General features: G+C 38.6%; 1 protein-coding gene across 10 annotated transcripts in view; it reads left to right on the forward strand.

The window, feature by feature from the left end:
- LOC126236438 (epsin-2) overlaps positions 1-14,435 on the forward strand; it is a 162,464-nt gene that overhangs the window by 19,254 nt on the left and 128,775 nt on the right. For 6 of the 10 annotated variants that reach the window (XM_049945741.1, XM_049945749.1, XM_049945740.1 and 3 more), the window contains exon 2: positions 8,095-8,180. In XM_049945741.1, the coding sequence (XP_049801698.1) occupies positions 8,095-8,180 (86 nt within the window). Of the gene's footprint in view, positions 1-2,234; positions 2,303-2,778; positions 2,859-8,094; positions 8,181-14,435 lie in introns of those variants that run through there. The other 4 variants (XM_049945744.1, XM_049945747.1, XM_049945746.1 and 1 more) reach the window with 2 other exon arrangements.

The following is a 14,435-nucleotide window of genomic DNA, read 5'->3' on the forward strand; positions in this document are numbered from 1 at the left end:
TTTTGATTATTGAACGACTGGAAAACAATAATTTGGAGCTTGCACGTAGTTTGAGGGTCTACTGGAACATTCTTGACTGAACTTCGGTTCACAAGAATTCTTTTTGGAGATGTATCATGCTCACTCAACAAACAGATTAAACTTCTGTTGTTGCCTGTGATGCAACATGAATTCAAAGACGTTGAACTCGTATCAAGGAAAAGATAAAATGAGTCTTTTAAGATACATGATGATATTCACCGTATAAAGAATTAAAGGATTCCTTAAATTGTTTGGAGGAATTGTGATTCATCTACTGAAAATTGCAAACAAATGTGTACAAAGAGCTCATTCTCTTGATACGGCAAGAGAACTATTGGAGGCGAGACCGCAGGTAGCACCGAAAGCGATTGAGATATTTTTTTTGTCCTTGGGAAGTGTATTTGGTTGCTCATCGCTACACATCATAGACAGTTTTCGTTCACTGTTAAAAATGCTTCAGAAAAGCCAGATTCTTGTCTTCTACATATTGCAGTCATTGTACTTGGGAGTGCTATATTGGAACACTAAAATGAAGTTGCCATCCTTTGCTGGTGGAATACTCACCTACTTTGCATTACAACGGCAGCACACTGGTATAATAACTATGCTCCAAAACAGTCTCACATTGGTTACAGCTTTGAGTCAGTGTTTTACAATCTCTTTAACTGAAAAATATGGCATTATTCATTAGTAATTATATGTGACATTAAAACAAAATTTTAAGCTCGAAAACAATATTTTCCCTGCTGCAATAGCTAGACAGTAAACTGAATCGAACATTCTTACATTTCACTTTACAGCAATGATGCAATTAATCAGAAAATGGTGAAAAACATGCATATAAATAGAGAATGGTTGCATTTGTAATCTGTGCCAAGGACATTGTTCATACTTCAAAAGTTGACTCCCACCAAAAAGTGCTCGAATGTATTAAAAATTTCCACATATTTCATCTCCACAATTTTTTTCTCCAACCCATGAAACAAAAGTATAAACTTTCACAATTCGAATGAGGTACATCATACTGTTACGTCTTTTATGTAACTAGATTAAATAGCTCAAAGTCAGGGGTCAATCATTATGAGACGTGTAATAGCTAGATACCTAAAATAATTCAACTTGGATGTATGTAGTGTTATGATCGCTGGTTGTGATAGGAGAACCCAGGAATCTACAATGAATTGAGTAAATAATGTGGAATCTAAGTGTCTTCTTAGTCATTTCCATTGCAACTTCATATTGTATATTTTAACACTGGATAACCTGACCACCAGAAGGCTATTGTATGAGAAACACTCCTGCACTAAAAACAACTTGAACAAATATTTCTTACTCAGTGTAAATGTGTAGCATTTTAAGTGTTAAGTTATTTGTAGCTACCATTAATATCACAATTTTCACAGCAAGCTGCCCAGTCTAACCACAATCTGCCATTGTTCAATGGCATACACCTTATAAATTTTCTTTTTTCTCAATTTTCTGTACCTCTCTCCAACCCTCGTTAAGATAGTGATATTGAGAATGGCAGTTATCTGTTCTACATGTACACTAAACTCTGAACACAAATTAACTTTGTTGCCCCACAATAGGTCTCAGAATATCAGCACTCTGAATGTACAGAAGGGCATATTGGCTACATATTCAGAACTCTTATTGCCCTATAGACATTTATTTGATGCTATCTTGCTACAGCCACTCAGTTTGTGATACAGCAAGGAAATCTCGTCTGATGATATTAGATACAATCCACCAAGAGGGAACAAGATTAACCAAACATGTTGAACAATTTTTTCTAACTGGTTAAAGATAGTAGAGGAGGGGGAAATGACATAAGTGAATCAAGTAAAGGTTGCATGCACATTGCATATTTTGACACAGTTTGTACCATCCTCTACTGCTGGCACATTTTGATTGTAGAGAAGGGTGGTGGTTTGTTTTCAGACTGTATATTTTCATGAATAGATATTTTGATCTAGATTATCTAGATGGGAGATTTCATTTAACATGCCTGACATTTAAATCAATTCTCCTAAGTTACTTTTCAGTAAAGTATTTTCATATTTTCTACAGTAAGTCCCCAACCTTGGGTAATAAACACCTTTCCTATGCAGGTGAAAGACGTAATGCCATTTGACACGTATGGTGCTTCAGAAGCTCAAGTAGTGCATAGCGCAACCTGACAAGTGCAGGCTCACTAATAGCTTGCAGACTAAACCCAGTATCTTGAGAGTCTAACTGATAGACAGTAGCATCTGCTGCATAGGCATCTGATTTTCTGCGGGTAAAATAATAATCTTGTATTTTGCTGTACAGGATTCTATAAATTGTCCTAAACATATTCAAAGGAGGAAAACTAAATCTGTGCTTATCGCATAATATTAATTATTTCCTAGTGATTGATACTCCTTATCTACCGTGTTGCTACTATTGCATTTCGTATGTCATTTTCCCTTCTGCATGTCTCATAAAGGATTTTCAGCAGGAAGTTAATTGTGGTAATAGATTCGAGAAAGCCTGTTTAGTTCAGTGTTTATTGAAATGTTAACACATTAATACTGTCATAAGGTATCATATTCTGAAGTTTTTGTATAAAGTATGGATAAATATTACTGTCAGAAACATGACATTTTCAAGTTATGTTCCCTCTGATATTGTGGCAGTGAATATAAATTACATAGACAGTCTGTTGCACAATGTTGTGTATTTGATATTTTTGATGTTTACATCAATATTTGATTTAATATTATTCCTTTTCAGGTTGGTGATACTGGTGAGCACTTTGTGCTAGCAGCAACCATACCCTGTGTCCCATTTTATCTCCTGATGTAATACAGTGTGTAAGTTTTTATTGTGTATAGTGTCTCAGTTTGTAGCTAATCAATTATTTTGATGAGTTACCGTATTTATCACCACCACCTTATTCTCAAAACGTGTGTGTGCATGCGTGCGTGCGTGCAGGGGAGTAGGTTGTGACACAGATGAGTATAAAATGGTGGATACTTTGAGGTGCCTCGCAATGTTCTCTCATTGAATTCTTAACATTTGTGCATCAGACATGTTCACTTCATGTGGAGGTCATCCAGAGGAGGACACGGAAGTGGTTGAACAGATAATGCTAGTGAAAGACACACACACACACAGACAATATGTGTTTTTTGCGTGTGATTATTGATTGCATTTGAGTGTGTTTAATTATAATAGAAAAAGAACTAACTCTATGTAAGCATCCTAAACCAGAGTCAGTGTTTAACGATTTTTAGGTGAAGAGCCATGCCCATGTATTCGGTGGTCTTGCCCAGGATCTGTTGGTGACCAGGATTGGTGACAGTTGTTTTTAGTAGATGGGGCATCTCTACACACTTAAGAAAAGTTTGCTGTTTATTATTTCCATCGTGGAATTTGTTTTTCAGTCAAATTAAAATATGTTGTTGTTGTGGTCTTCAGTCCTGAGACTGGTTTGATGCAACTCTCCATGCTACTCTATCCTGTGCAAGCTTCTTCATCTCCCAGTACTTACTGCAACCTACATCCTTCTGAATCTGCTTAGTGTATTCATCTCTTGGTCTCCCTCTACGATTTTCACACTCCACGCTGCCCTCCAATGCTAAATTTGTGATCCCTTGATGCCTCCGAACATGTCCTACCAACTGATCCCTTCTTTTTGTCAAGTTGTGCCACAAACTCCTCTTCTCCCCAATTCTATTCAATACCTCCTCATTAGTTATGTGATCTACCCATCTAATCTTCAGCATTCTTCTGTAACACCACATTTCAAAAGCTCCTTTACTAATTTAATTGTCTCATTTCCTAATCTAATTCCCTCAGCACCAACCGACTTAATTGGACTACATTCCATTATCCTCGTTTTGCTTTTGTTGATGTTCATCTTATATCCTCCTTTCAAGACACTGTCCATTCCGTTCAACTGCTCTTCCAAGTCCTTTGCTGTCTCTGACAGAATTACAATGTCATCGGCAAACCTCAAAGTTTTTATTTCTTCTCCATGGATTTTAATACCTACTCCGAATTTATCTTTTGTTTCCTTTACTGCTTGCTCAATATACAGATTGAATAACGCTGGGGAGAGGCTACAAACCCTGTCTCACTCCCTTACCAACCGCTGCTTCCCTTTCATGCCCCTCGACTCTTATAACTGCCATCTGGTTTCTGTACAAATTGTAAATAGCCTTGTGCTCCCTGTATTTTATTCCTGCCACCTTTAGAATTTGAAAGAGAGAATTCCAGTCAACATTGTCAAAAGCTTTCTCTAAGTCTACAAATGTTAGAAACATAGGTTTGCCTTTCCTTAATCTATTTTCTCTTAACCTATTTTTTAAGATAAGTCGTAGGTTCAGTATTGCCTCGCGTGTTTCAACAATTGTACGGAATCCAAACTGATCTTCCCCGAGGTTGGCTTCTACTAGTTTTTCCATTCGTCTGTAAAGAATTCGTGTTAGTATTTTGCAGCTGTGACTTATTAAACTGATAGTTTGGTAATTTTCACATCTGTCAACACCTGCTTTCTTTGGGATTGGAATTATTATATTCTTCTTGAAGTCTGAGGGTATTTCACCTGTCTCATACATCTTGCTCACCAGATGGTAGAGTTTTGTCAGGACTGACTCCAATGGAATCTTGTCTACTCCCGGGGCCTTGTTTCGACTCAGGTCTTTCAGTGCTTTGTCAAACTCTTCACGAAGCATCGTATCTCCCATTTCGTCTTCATCTACATCCTCTTCCATTTCCATAATATTGTCCTCAAGTACATCACCCTTGTATAGACCCTCTATATACTCCTTCCACCTTTCTGCTTTCCCTTCTTTGCTTAGAACTGGGTTTCTGTCTGAGCTCTTGATATTCATATAAGTGGCTCTCTTTTCTCCAAAGGTCTCTTTAATTTTCCTGTAGGCAGTATCTATCTTACCCCTAGTGAGATAAGCCTCTACATCCTTACATTTGTCCTCTGCCATCCCTGCTTAGCCATTTTGCACTTCCTGTCGATCTCATTTTTGAGACGTTTGTATTCCTTTTTGCCTGCTTCATTTACTGCATTTTTATATTTTCTCCTTTCATCAATTAAATTCAATATTTCTTCTGTTACCCAAGGATTTCTACTAGCCCTCGTCTTTTTACCTACTTGATCCTCTGCTGCATTCACTACTTCATCCCTCAGAGCTACCCATTCTTCTTTCACTGTATTTCTTTCCCCCATTCCTGTCAATCATTCCCTTATGCTCTCCCTGAAACTCTGTACAACCTCTGGTTTAGTCACTTTATCCAGGTCCCATCTCCTTAAATTCCCACCTTTTTGCAGTTTCTTCAGTTTTAATCTACAGCTCATAACCAATAGATTGTGGTCAGAGTCCACATCTGCCCCTGGAATTGTCTTACAATTTAATACCTGGTTCCTAAATCTCTGTCTTACCATCATACACTCCTGGAAATGGAAAAAAGAACACATTGACACTGGTGTGTCAGACCCACCATACTTGCTCCGGACACTGCGAGAGGGCTGTACAAGCAATGATCACACACACGGCACAGCGGACACACCAGGAACCGCGGTGTTGGCCGTCGAATGGCGCTAGCTGCGCAGCATTTGTTCACCGCCGCCGTCAGTGTCAGCCAGTTTGCCGTGGCATACGGAGCTCCATCGCAGTCTTTAACACTGGTAGCATGCCGCGACAGCGTGGACGTGAACCGTATGTGCAGTTGACGGACTTTGAGCGAGGGCGTATAGTGGGCATGCGGGAGGCCGGGTGGACGTACCGCCGAATTGCTCAACACGTGGGGCGTGAGGTCCCCACAGTACATCGATGTTGTCGCCAGTGGTCGGCGGAAGGTGCACGTGCCCGTCGACCTGGGACCGGACCGCAGCGACGCACGGATGCACGCCAAGACCGTAGGATCCTACGCAGTGCCGTAGGGGACCGCACCACCACTTCCCAGCAAATTAGGGACACTGTTGCTCCTGGGGTATCAGCGAGGACCATTCGCAACCGTCTCCATGAAGCTGGGCTACGGTCCCACACACCGTTAGGCCGTCTTCCGCTCACGCCCCAACATCGTGCAGCCCGCCTCCAGTGGTGTCGCGACAGGCGTGAATGTAGGGACGAATGGAGACGTGTCGTCTTCAGCGATGAGAGTCGCTTCTGCCTTGGTGCCGATGATGGTCGTATGCGTGTTTGGCGCCGTGCAGGTGAGCGCCACAATCAGGACTGCATACGACCGAGGCACACAGGGCCAACACCCGGCATCATGGTGTGGGGAGCGATCTCCTACACTGGCCGTACACCACTGGTGATCGTCGAGGGGACACTGAATAGTGCACGGTACATCCAAACCGTCATCGAACCCATCGTTCTACCATTCCTAGACCGGCAAGGGAACTTGCTGTTCCAACAGGACAATGCACGTCCGCATGTATCCCGTGCCACCCAACGTGCTCTAGAAGGTGTAAGTCAACTACCCTGGCCAGCAAGATCTCCGGATCTGTCCCCCATTGAGCATGTTTGGGACTGGATGAAGCGTCGTCTCGCGCGGTCTGCACGTCCAGCACGAACGCTGGTCCAACTGAGGCGCCAGGTGGAAATGGCATGGCAAGCCGTTCCACAGGACTACATCCAGCATCTCTACGATCGTCTCCATGGGAGAATAGCAGCCTGCATTGCTGCAAAAGGTGGATATACACTGTACTAGTGCCGACAATGTGCATGCTCTGTTGCCTGTGTCTATGTGCCTGTGGTTCTGTCAGTGTGATCATGTGATGTATCTGACCCCAGGAATGTGTCAATAAAGTTTCCCCTTCCTGGGACAATGAATTCACGGTGTTCTTATTTCAATTTCCAGGAGTGTATAATCTATCTGATACCCTCTAGTATTTCCAGGATTCTTCCATGTGTACTACCTTCTTTTATGATTCTTGAACCAACTGTTAGCTATGCGTACATTAAGCTCTGTGCAAAATTCTGCCAGACAGCTTCCTCTTTCATTTCTTTCCCCCAAACCATATTCACTTACAATGTTTCCTTATCTCCCTTTTCCTACTCCAGTCACCCATGACTATTAAATTTTCGTCTCCCTTCACTACCTGAATAATTTCTTTTATCTCATCATACATTTCATCAATTTCTTCATCATCTGCAGAGCTAGTTGGCAGATAAACTTGTACTACTGTAGTAGACATGGGCTTAGCCACTATAATGTGTTCACTACGCTGTTTGCAGTAGCTTACCCGCACTCCTATTTTTTTATTCATTATTAAACCTACTCCTGCATTATCTCTATTTGATTTTGTATTTATAACCCTGTATTCACCTGACCAAAAGTCTTGTTCCTCCTGCCACCGAACTTCACTAATTCCCACTATATCTAAAAAGATGATGTGACTTACCAAACGAAAGTGCTGGCAGGTCGATAGACACACAAACATACACATAAAATTCAAGCTTTCGCAACCAATGGTTGCTTCGTCAGGAAAGAGGGAAGGAGAGGGGAAGATGAAAGGATGTGCTAATTTCAATTTGCTGCCGCTCATACCTCACCTGTCTTTCAACAACATCTTTGCCTGTGTACTTCCGCCTTGACTGACATCTCTGCCCAAACTCTGTGCCTTTACAAATGTTTGCTTGTGTCTGTGTATGTGCTGATGGATATGTGTGTGTGTGCGAGTGTATACCTGTCCTTTTTTCCCCCTAAGGTAAGTTTTTCCGCTCCCAGGACTGGAATGACTCCTTACCCTCTCCCTTAAAACCCACATCCTTTCGTCTTTCCCTCTCCTTCCCTCTTTCCTGATGCAACCGTTAGTTGCAAAAGCTTGAATTTTGTGTGTATGTTTGTGTTTGTTTGTGTGTTACATATGCTTAGGGAGCTTTCCGAACTGAGGTTTCTTAATGTGACAGGCTGTTCACCTTTTTTGTACTAGATATCATCTTCTGAAAGCTATCTATTTCGTGATGTGTATGTTTGTCTCTAATGCTGCTCAGAAAGAACCATTTATTATTCTGTTTCTACTTAATAATGCTTTAGCCATCATTTCAATGTGATAAGCTGGTATTAACTTGTACTAAATAGGTGGAGAAGACGGCGAAATGCAGGTGAATGTAGCAGGTTTGCGAAGAAACATCAAGAATTTGGCTCACAATTATTCTGATGCACAGGTAAGCAAACAGCTGTGTCTGTAAATTTTGTGGCAGTGTATTGAAATAATAATAATAATAATAATAATAATAATAATATTGAAAGGTTCCAGTATTTGAAATGGGCAGCAATGTATTTATGTACTTATTTATGTTGCTACATTGTGGTGATTGTTTTCAATTTTTTAGTACAGCAGAACTACTGCAGAGAGAGTTCATTACTCCCTCATCAAAGAGATGATAATTACCGGGTGATCAAAGAGTCAGTATAAATTTGAAAACTGAATAAAGCACGGAATAATGTAGATAGAGAGGTACAAATTGACACACGTGCTTGGAATGACATGGGGTTTTATTAGAACCAAAAAAATACAAATGTTCAAAAAATGTCTGACAGGTGGCACTTCATCTGATCAGAATAGCATTAATTAGCATAACAAAGTAAGACAAAACAAAGATGATTTCTTTACAGGAAGTTCTCAATATGTCCACCATCATTCCTCAACAATTGCTGTAGTCGAGGAATAATGTTGTGAACAGCACTGTAAAGCATGTCCGGAGTTAGGGTGAGGCATTGACGTCGGATGTTGTCTTTCAGCATCCCTAGAGATGTTGGTCAATCATGATACACTTGCGACTTCAGGTAACCCCAAAGCCAATAATCGCACGGATTGAGGTCTGGGGACCTGGGAGGCCAAGCGTGACGAAAGTGGCGGCTGAGCACACAATCATCACCAAACGACGCGCGCAAGAGGTCTTTCACACGTCTAGCAATATGGGGTGTTTTTTTTTTCCCTAATAAAACCCCATGTCATTCCAAGCATGTGTGTCAATTTTTACCTCTCTATCTACATTATTCCGTGGTTTATTAAGTTTTCAAATTTATACTGACTTTTTGATCACCCGGTACTTTAATTATTGCATTTTGTCTCTGACAATTTGTATAGTGAAGTTAACTTATTGTTCATAAGAAGTGCTCATTTACCTCATTTTGTACCTCAAAAATTGAATGAAGAAAGGGAAAGTGGTGTTACACTCATTGATCTCTGCTGTCATTTTCATTTAACCAGTCACCCTTTCAATGTTGTAATAGACATAAGTGAAATCAGTTTTGAGAGTTAGTACAGAGTTATTAAAAATCATATACAAACAAACCATTTCAGAAGTTAGATTTTTTCCTTATAAATGTTTGGTTGTTGTATTGTCACTGAGAACTGGCTATGACATGAAAAATAGATAAAAAAAGATTTCAGTGAACAACTAATGTAGAAATACAAATAGCAGATTTTCCAAAAATGCATTAGTCCCTTGCAGTTCATTATGCACACACAGGGCATATCTGTGTGCTCTAATATCAATCAATGCAGCATGGACACTACAAAGAATTGTGCAAATTTCTTTATGGAAGCAGTGAGGCCACTGACCAACAATTGTGATATACATAAAAAAAGTAGTACATTTTTATTCAAATATATTTACATAAGTATTAAAATACAAAACTTTTCATAGTATAATAATTTTTGAAATGTTCTTCAGAATGGGGAGCTAGGTTTCATGTTATGATTCACTCTAATAAACAGTTTCACACGTGCCGCCTCTATTTTTTTCTGTCGGAATATTTTGCACAATCCTTATGCTTGTTCACAGGAAACTTCTTCATAATGTGCAACTTCCCATTTAAACGTTTATCATCAGAAGTTGAACAACATCCTCTTTTATGCCCTCATCTTCACTGACTAAGTCTCTTGTATAAAACTTTTACGGAATGCTTGGTGAGATAGTATTGTCAAGGTTTTTTCTTGGCACTATTCCTATATAGGAAAAAGCTGTTTACAAGCAGAAGTACAGTTTTCAATATCAGTTGAGACATTTGTTACAAAATCATAACTGTAAATAAAATGATCAGATTGATCAGTTCTGCCTGTCTTTGAAGTATAATGACTAATCACTAGAGCTTCGGAGTTTATGTAATATCAAATTAAGAAATATGTAACAAAAATTGATGAAATATGCAATGAAGCAGTTTTGTGTGAACTCCAAAATTTTGTTTATTTGGTAGAAAATATAAGTTTACCAATAGGCCAATGCCTATCTAATTTTTAATCAGTTCACTTCTGTCACAAAGTATAGAAATAAAAGTATCACCTGTTCAAGCATGTAAGTCACACTGGAGCAGGATTCACAATTAATTATACTTTTCAGAATATTCTGTTCCTATGCACTGTCTTCTGTTTGACAATTTTTATAAATAGAGGAGGACTGCTCAATTTTGCAAAAAGTCAACAGTGCATATTTATACTGAGAGATTGCGCTAGGAATAATATTCTCAGGGGGATCTACAATTTCACTATTAAATAAGTGATACAAAATAACAAGTTTTCAGCATCCAGGGTTCTTGTTCAGCACAGATTGCAGTTTACTGGAAATTATATCACGCACCTTCCGAACTGCATCGTCAATTATTCCCAAGCTTCTTGAAAAGGCATACTTGAAGTCTCCAGTTGCTCAATACTGGCAGGAAGTCAGCTGAAGTGACTTATGTTGATGAAACTCAACTTAGGACTTCATAACTGTTGAATGCTGACAACAATTCACTTGAAGGCACTGTAGGATCAGAAGAAAAGTTCTCCATAGCCAACTTCACAGCTTAAGAATGCGTAATGTAGAAAATCACAGCTTCAGTCCATGTTGCCCACCTTGTCATCACTGTCACTAGAGGCAGAGGTACATCAGGTAGCTGCTGCCTGTAGTACTGTACGTAATATGAACATTTCAGGAAAACCTTCTTCATAGCTGATATAAGTGTATTTACTTTTGGGAAATGATGTCTGTCATGGCACTCGTTGCAATGCGTGAGCCATATATTTAACATGAGCTTGGAAAAATACGTCAAGCAATCCCCACTTTCAACATGCGTGGAAGGGCATCTGTTTACATCAGTATGACCTCCTCTTTCACACCATCTGGCCATAGTACCCCAAGTCCGTCGTTAATGAATCTAGCAATTATTTGTTACCTCCAAAGGTTTACAGTAAGTTGAATAGGGTTTAGATGCAGTCTCAGAGACTTAACTTTCCCAGAATTAGATTGACAGTGAAATGGCATAGAGCATTGTCATCTCATCAGCAGATTTCCATCTGGGTGACTTGCCAATGTCAGCCTGTTTTTTATGTCAACACGGCAAGAACCCAGGAAATTCTTTCAGAGATTGGACTCATCGGGAATGTTGCGATTGTGGTATTTCTGTAAGACATGTTTAAATTCAGGTACCTGAAGTTTGTTCCGGGGTATGTTCCTTGCAACCAGTGCAAAATACTGTTTTTTTGTAAAATTCACTGTTAGATGATGATGGCTATCCATGCACGTGTGTAAGTAGAACCTGTTTCTTTGAAGAAATCAGTTGTTTATTCCTAATATGTAGATTGCTTTGTAAATGTTCAGTTTGAGATTTCATTGGACATCCTATATGTTTACCACAAGTTTGGTAGGCGACTATTTTACCATAAGTGGTTTGAGTGCTTGCAATATAAATCCTTGTGCTCAGCTTTGATGACAATGAAGACACAACTGCTGCTGTAATTAAATACAACTTACTTTGACACATTGTGAAGTGTCTGAGAACAAGAGAGAAAAATGTTTGAAACAAGTCATTGTTGTCCACTTTGAATCTGTGCAATTTAGCTTTGTGTGTAATGTGATTGATGACAGTATGAGAAATGAAGTAATAAAACTTACATTTTTTTTCCTTTCTTGCTATGTAATGAAAATGTATGGGACTTACAAAATGTATCATTATTCCATAATAACATTAAAATATGGAAAACTATATAGTATAGTGTAAAATACGTGTTATATCTAGAAGTATGTAAAAATATGTGATTTAAAGTTTAGAAATAGAGTCCTTTTGGTGTAATTTGTTGAGGTTTAAGTTTTTTGTATAGCTACATATAAAGGAACAGAATGTGTTAGTGGCTAAATCCGGGATGTAATAACCACATTTGGTTTTATTATTTCTTCCCCTCCCTTTCTGTTTCTTCTTGCTGTAAGTAACGATGAGTCATTTGCTGTTGTAGAAACCACATAGGAGTTTATCTTGCCAGTCCAGAAGCATCATTTTATTCTTGCAGGGGTATTTTCTTTCATGTTTTCTCAGGCACTGAACTCTGGATAGTTCATTTAATTGACCTGAAGTGTTCATACAAGATGCACATTCTGATTCAACAGTTCTTCAGCTGATGCAACACGCATATAAAAGTTATCACTGTACAAATAATACCCTTATTGTGATGTAGCCTTTCTGATATTAGCCAGCAATTGAAGAACTGTTCTCTCAGAAAATTCAAGTCTGGATGGATGAATCGATGACTGCTGTTACAGTCCCAATATAGTGTATCAAATAGTAAATATAACAGTTTGGCGAACCTGAAATTACATAAATTCTGAGTCTCTATTTTGTTGGTATCTAAGGATTGTACATTTTTAATAGCACACGATCTTTGAATGATAGTGTAGATTCATTAGAAACTAAATACTTAGATGCTCTACAAATTTTGAGAAACATACCAGACAAGTATCACACACATTTTTCACTTTACTCAAACATGAGAGAACCTGAGTGTTGACACATGTAGCACACTCTAAATTAGAAACATGAACTGACCAGAAAGTTTGCACAAGTTGTCTGCTATGAAAACAGTCTGAAAAGAAGGCAGGTGATTGTAACCATTCTCTTGAAAAGTCCTGCAAGTTTTTGGTCTCCAATCCCACCACACACAATGTTGTGAAAGTGTTGCTACTTCCCTACTTCCGCTGTAACGTACCTGTTCATTTCAACCTATTTGTTGACACAGATCCTCAATAAAAATTAACTGAAAAAAAAAAGAACTGTCTGACGATGGCAGAACTTTACTAGTTTGTGTGATAAAATCACACTTTGAAACGTCAAAAGGAAAATGTGTGATTACTTAGGCATGGACCCACCACATTTGCCTTAAGCCCTCTGTTGCATCACAAGAACTGTAATTTTCACTTGACTTTTTTTACAAATGACTCCCTGTCATTATCAGAATCACTGTCACTCTCAATTTCACTTGGAGATTCCTCTGGAGGTTCTACAATTCCTTCCTCAGATAGGACTGTACGTCAAGAACTACCATTTCGCACCCGTTAACATGCACATAATAATTACAAAATTTTTCTCAACACAATGGCTGCAGTTTGACACAGAGATACTAAGGTTTCCCTAGATGGCAGTATTGTGCAGCAATGGTGCTTAACAGAATCAAGTGTGAGAGTAGAATGTGTTAGAGCTACAAAAAGTCATGTCAAATGAGACCTGACATTGGAGAACAAAGTTCACAGTGTTGAGTGGTAGTTACTATTGGAGTGGAAAGCATTAAACTACTGTTAATAGTGGCATAGCTTAAAGCATTGTCGGCATTTGATTGTAACTGTACCACAGTTGCGATATTTTTTGCAATGTATATTTTCCATATGTCTAGTACATTACATGCTATCAGAAGCCCACATAGTTATTTGTGTGAATATAGTCATCACAATGTGTAGGAAAGTAGTGCCAAGATAATTGGTGGCTAATGTTTGAAAGGACTCTGGTTCATCTCATTTGGCTATCAACAACTTGATCTGGTTGAAAATTGTTTCTTAAGACTCCAGTTGTTTACTGTTACTCCACAATAAACATACATGGGAGGGAAAAAAAGTCAGTGTGTAGAATGAAAATTAACCGGACCAATAAATGGATATTCTGCAGAGTCTTCTTTTCTTTAGGACATATGATATATAGGAATATAAATTGCATATGAGAAACTGATAACATTATAGGCAGACTTTTTAGTTGACATTCCATAAGTGTGTCAGGAATTTTAAAAGGACGTTGAAAAAAATTGTGTAAATTGGGGTAATGTAAGTAGTGAGCCATAACTTCTTAAGCACAGACTTTACAAAACATCAGCAAGCAATTTCATTAATTGTACTGGTCTTTAAATCAAAACCCTTGGTCTGACATAAGTCTTACATTTCATGGACACAGTCGGATTTTTGTTTCAGTTTCTTGTGAATTATTTTGTATCTGTTTTTCTAGTTTTTTGAAATATATTTGAAAGTTATGATGAATACATCCAGAATTTATCAAAAACCCAAAACCATTACTAGACAGGTTACATATATATCCTAAACAGTATGCAAGCAGTATATCTTAACTTTAAATCATAAAGCTTGCTATATAGGACCCTAAGAATGGTATTTCGAAAAGATAGC

Source organism: Schistocerca nitens, chromosome 2 (assembly GCF_023898315.1).
Source record: "Schistocerca nitens isolate TAMUIC-IGC-003100 chromosome 2, iqSchNite1.1, whole genome shotgun sequence".
Lineage (NCBI taxonomy): Eukaryota > Metazoa > Arthropoda > Insecta > Orthoptera > Acrididae > Schistocerca > Schistocerca nitens.